General features: G+C 33.5%; 1 protein-coding gene across 2 annotated transcripts; it reads left to right on the top strand.

Moving 5' to 3' along the window:
- Positions 1 to 328: 328 nt before the first annotated feature.
- Positions 329 to 4,463, top strand: LOC126495819 (zinc finger protein 431-like). 2 transcript variants are annotated; one of them, XM_050133399.1, is made up of 3 exons: positions 329 to 1,309; positions 1,507 to 1,567; positions 2,732 to 4,463. In XM_050133399.1, the coding sequence occupies exons 1-3, from the start codon at positions 1,084 to 1,086 to the stop codon at positions 3,843 to 3,845; spliced, it is 1,401 nt and encodes a 466-aa protein (XP_049989356.1). In that variant the 5' UTR covers positions 329 to 1,083; the 3' UTR covers positions 3,846 to 4,463. The 2 variants fall into 2 exon arrangements, with proteins under 2 accessions (XP_049989356.1, XP_049989357.1); XM_050133400.1 differs by having other exon boundaries at positions 333 to 1,309; positions 2,816 to 4,463.
- Positions 4,464 to 4,601: the final 138 nt, after the last annotated feature.

The following is a 4,601-nucleotide window of genomic DNA, read 5'->3' on the forward strand; positions in this document are numbered from 1 at the left end:
CATCATTTAGGGGTTGATTATAATTGGTATAGGGTTGCGGGTTAGAAGGGAAATTTTATGGGCTCAGGGATTTCTTTGAAAAAAGGGAAAATTGGATGGAATAATAGATGAGTGTGAGTGTACATACATTAATAATAGTCGTGAGTAATAGAGTAAATGCTTGTGAGTTATAATTTGTAGGCAATTGCTTTGATATACATTTTTATATATTGATATAATGTTTTTTGTTTTTGATATGTTAAATATTGAATATTATATGCATTCGTGCTTTCACCTCTGCTTAAAACATTTTATATATTGATAAATATATTTATCAAATTGCAATGTACATTTCTTCCACTGATCAAGATACTTATTCATTGGTTACATTTTGAGCCCATTGTCCTCATTTGTTGTACAGTTGTTTATTGTACAATATTCTAATATGAAGTCTTAGTCTTTAAGTTATATAGGTATTAGAATTATAGATCAATAGTCATCTATGTTTGTCATACTTATAGTTAGAATAATCAGGTTTTTCACACACATAAAGAATATATTTTGCATAGATAGGTAATCTTCAGCCACTTCAAAGAGCTGTAAAATATGGAATTTAAATAATCTAGGGTCCTGTTGAAGTGAGACACGATTACTACTGGTAGCATTGATCTATTTTCCGGAGAATGTTGAGCACCAAAGACACTTGGAGCTTGTTTTCTTGTTGTCAAAACTGGTCTTTGGGCAAAGACATGCTCATGCCTCAACCTCTGAGAAAATACATGGTATCCAAAAATGGATAAGCAGTTCTGTTAAATCTTGACTGGCATTCATCTCAGAGACAAATATACCCACCTCTGTTTGCTGAGTATTGTGGTAAAGGCAAAATACACCAATATGCCAAGTTTGTCCATCATTTTTTTTCCTTTCTGTAGGCATTAATTTTCTCATGCATATAATATACTGTTGATCTTTTCTCTTTTTCTCTCCCTGTGAATAGATACTGTTCTTATAAGGTGGTATCCTATACAACGGACACAGAAATAAGAGAATTGATTCTTCTTTTCAATTTCCTTCTAAAGTAACTGTCTATGTCATGGAACAAAAATGTGGAACACCAGAATCATAAAACTATACTTTTTTATATCAAAGAAGTATGCAGTTCACTGTCATACTTACATTGTACTCATGTATGTTGTATTTTTGAAGGCAGTGACCTATGATGATGTGCACATCAACTTTACTAAGGAAGAGTGGGATTTACTGAATCCTTCCCAGAAGAATCTCTACAAGGATGTGATGCTGGAAACCTACAGGAACCTAACTACTATAGGTGAAAATAAATTTCTTTCATGTTTCAAAAGATAGAGACAACTTTTCCTTGGTTTATGATTTTGTTCTATAATTTGTTTTAGAGAAAGAAGAATGAGGTGAATAACACAGTCACAGTTCTTAGGTGCACTTAAGATAATAAGCTAATTGTTGCACATTCTTAAAGAATATAACATCTATTCTGGTACTGTATTTTAGGATACACTTGGGAAGACCTTAACACCGAAGAGCATTGTCAATGTTCTAGAAGACATGCAAGGTAATTTTCTTGGGCAAGTTCATAACAATTTTCCTTGAATAGTTTGTAATGTGTTCTGGAACTTTAAAACAAAAGCAATAGTGTAAATAACCACAGCTTTAAATGTATTGATGGTTATTAAGTTCTCAAAAATCCATATACCTCAATTTCATGCATGTGAATTGCAACCTCAAAGCCTTCATTGAAGAAAATATCTAGGTAGCAATGCCTAAACAGATATCTCCATTTGATTCATAGCACCATGGGAGCTATGTTGTAGAACTGCTGCTTCATTTGCTTCTTGCTATTCATGACAAAAAATGTATACATATTTCAGTGATCCTGAGTATAGCTGCAAAACTTTCTACTAATTCAATAGCCCATAGTAAGCCTTGTATCCCTCATATACTTTTTGTGATTGTGCTAAGTTTAGTGAAATCAGATTAGTCAAGGGTCAATGGGCAGTTGTTGTGGAGAAACCTTAATATCTATACCACAAGTCTGTGAAAGTCTTATGGATTCATTTTGGAAATCTTTTATACACTATTTTTTTTTCACACACACACACACATATATGACATGTCACTCTTGACACAAGTGTGTGAGCATAGGAATATGGAAAGATTCAGCATACTTCTCCTTAAGAAAAATTAAGAAGATAAACTGTAGTTCCTATGTAGAGTGTACATGTTTAATTTGATTTGCAAATACAAAGTTAATTTATTTTCTATCATCATGGTTAATACATAACTACAAACTCACATTACAACAAAAACAAACAAACATGAGTTCTAGGTCTATGCAAATACTTGTGGGTGTCTTAGTTCACTTACCAAATGTATAATGATTCATAATATAGTAAAATTATGAATGGAATAATGTTGGTAAAGTACTCAGTATATGCAGTTCTCTTCAAAAATGTAACAAATATCATAGAAAAATATAGGTATAGTTATAGATGAAAAGATAAACCATGACATAATGGTATTTATCATCACAAATATTTTTATAGATGTAAAATGACCCCTAATTAGAGAACAAAACATGATTTTAAAGAAAGGTATAAAACCTTGATATTTGATTCCTTTTTACAATTTGAAAAAATATGAAATTAATTCATAAAGGTATGAGGTTCAACTGCATTGAATGTGGTAAAGCTTTTACACGTGTAAATTATCCTTGTAGGATTGAAAGAAATCAAACTGGAGAGAAGTTTTCAGTATATTCTCACTGTGGTAAAGTCTTGTCTTATAACTCTTATCTCCTAAGGAATGAAAAAACACATAGCGGAGAAAAATGCTTTGAAATTAAGCGATGTGATGAAGTCTTTTCTTATCACAATCATCTTGAAATGCATAAAAGAACACACACTGGAGAGAAACCCTATGAATATGGTCAAGATGATAAAGACTTTCTTCTTTATGAAACTCATCAACGTCATAAACGAACACATACTGGAGAGAAACCCTATGAATGTAATCAGTGTGGTAAAGCCTTTGCACATCACAGTCATCTTCAAAGCCATAAAAGAACACATACTGGAGAGAAACCTTATGAATGTAATCAGTGTGGTAAGGCCTTTGCACAACAAAGTACTCTTCAAAGCCATAAAAGATCACATACTGGAGAGAAACCCTATGCATGTAATCAGTGTTGTAAGGCCTTTGGATGTCACAGTAATCTTCAAAGGCATAAAAGAACACATACTGTAGAGAAACCCTATGAATGTAAGCAGTGTGGTAAGGCCTTTGCACACCACAGTAATCATCAATTGCATAAAAGAACACATACTGGAGAGAAACCTTATGAATGTAATCATTGTGGTAAGGCCTATGCATGGCACAGTGATCTTCAAAGGCATAAGAGAACACATACTGGAGAGAAACCCTATGAATGTAATCACTGTGGTAAGGCCTTTGTTCAACATGGTAATCTTCAAAGGCATAAAAGAACACATACTGGAGAGAAACCCTATGAATGTAATCACTGTGGTAAGGCATTTGCAGCTCAGAGTAGTCTTCAAAATCATAAAAGAACACATACTGGAGAAAAACCCTATGAATGTAATCATTGTGGTAAGGCCTTTGCACGTCATGGTCATCTTCGAGTGCATAAAAGAACACATACCGGAGAGAAACCCTATGAATGTAATCAGTTGATAAGGCCTTTGAACACCACAATAATCTTCAAACCCATAAAAGAACACATACTGGAGAAAAACCATATGAATGTAAGCAGTGTGGTAAGGCCTTTGCATGACATAATCATCTACAATTGCATAAAAGAACACATACTGTAGAGAAACCCTATAAATGTAATCAGTGTGGTAAGGCCTTTGCACACCACAATAATCTTCAAAGCCATAAAAGAACACATACTGGAGAGAAACCCTGTGAATGTAAGCAGTGTGGTTAGGCCTTTGCTCAGCGTGGTGCAGATGTATAGAAGAACACATACTGGAGAGAAACTGAATGATATCAGTGTGATAAGGCCTTTGCAGACCCCTGTACTCCTAAAAGGCTTAAAATGTAATATACTCTAGAGATACCTGTGAATCGAATGTGGTAAATTCTTTTTCACAATCACCTCCATATATGTAATATGAGCCCTTCTGTAGAGAAACCCTGAAGTTAATTTGTGTATTTTTCAAAAACATGAAAAAAAATTTATACTGTAGTGAAACTGTATAAATGAATTCAGTGTCATAATGTTTTGTGCTTCATATAAGAGTAAGACTTTGTGTGTAGTCATCTGAGAAAGCTTGTGCATATTATCATAATCTTTTGGACCCGAGGAAAAAACTGGCGGCTTATTTTAAATTGTTCTTTCAGATGTTAAGCCACTTATATTCAGTTAACCAAAATCAGTTATTGTGTAGAAAAAAGTTTCATAATGTCAACAACTTGTTTATGCATCATTATACCTCTCTTTATTTTAGTTTGAAACAGCAAAGTAATGGATAAAACCTTATTGGTTACAGGAAGGGTATTCAAACTTTGGTCTTCAAACCAGAGCCAAAGGAAAGAACTTTGTCTCTGAGTCTAGAACTAGATAA

Source organism: Alexandromys fortis, unplaced genomic scaffold (genome assembly GCF_014885135.2).
Source record: "Alexandromys fortis isolate MF-2015 unplaced genomic scaffold, M_Fortis_MF-2015_v1.1 scaffold_639, whole genome shotgun sequence".
NCBI classification, from domain to species: Eukaryota; Metazoa; Chordata; class Mammalia; order Rodentia; family Cricetidae; genus Alexandromys; species Alexandromys fortis.

Coding starts and splice junctions, on each gene's coding strand:
- LOC126495819 (XM_050133399.1), top strand. CDS start 1,084: ATGTGGAACACCAGAATCATAAAACTATACTTTTTTATATCAAAGAAG. Junction 1,310..1,506: donor CAGGAACCTAACTACTATAG/GTGAAAATAAAT, acceptor ACTGTATTTTAG/GATACACTTGGGAAGACCTT. Junction 1,568..2,731: donor TGTTCTAGAAGACATGCAAG/GTAATTTTCTTG, acceptor TTATCCTTGTAG/GATTGAAAGAAATCAAACTG.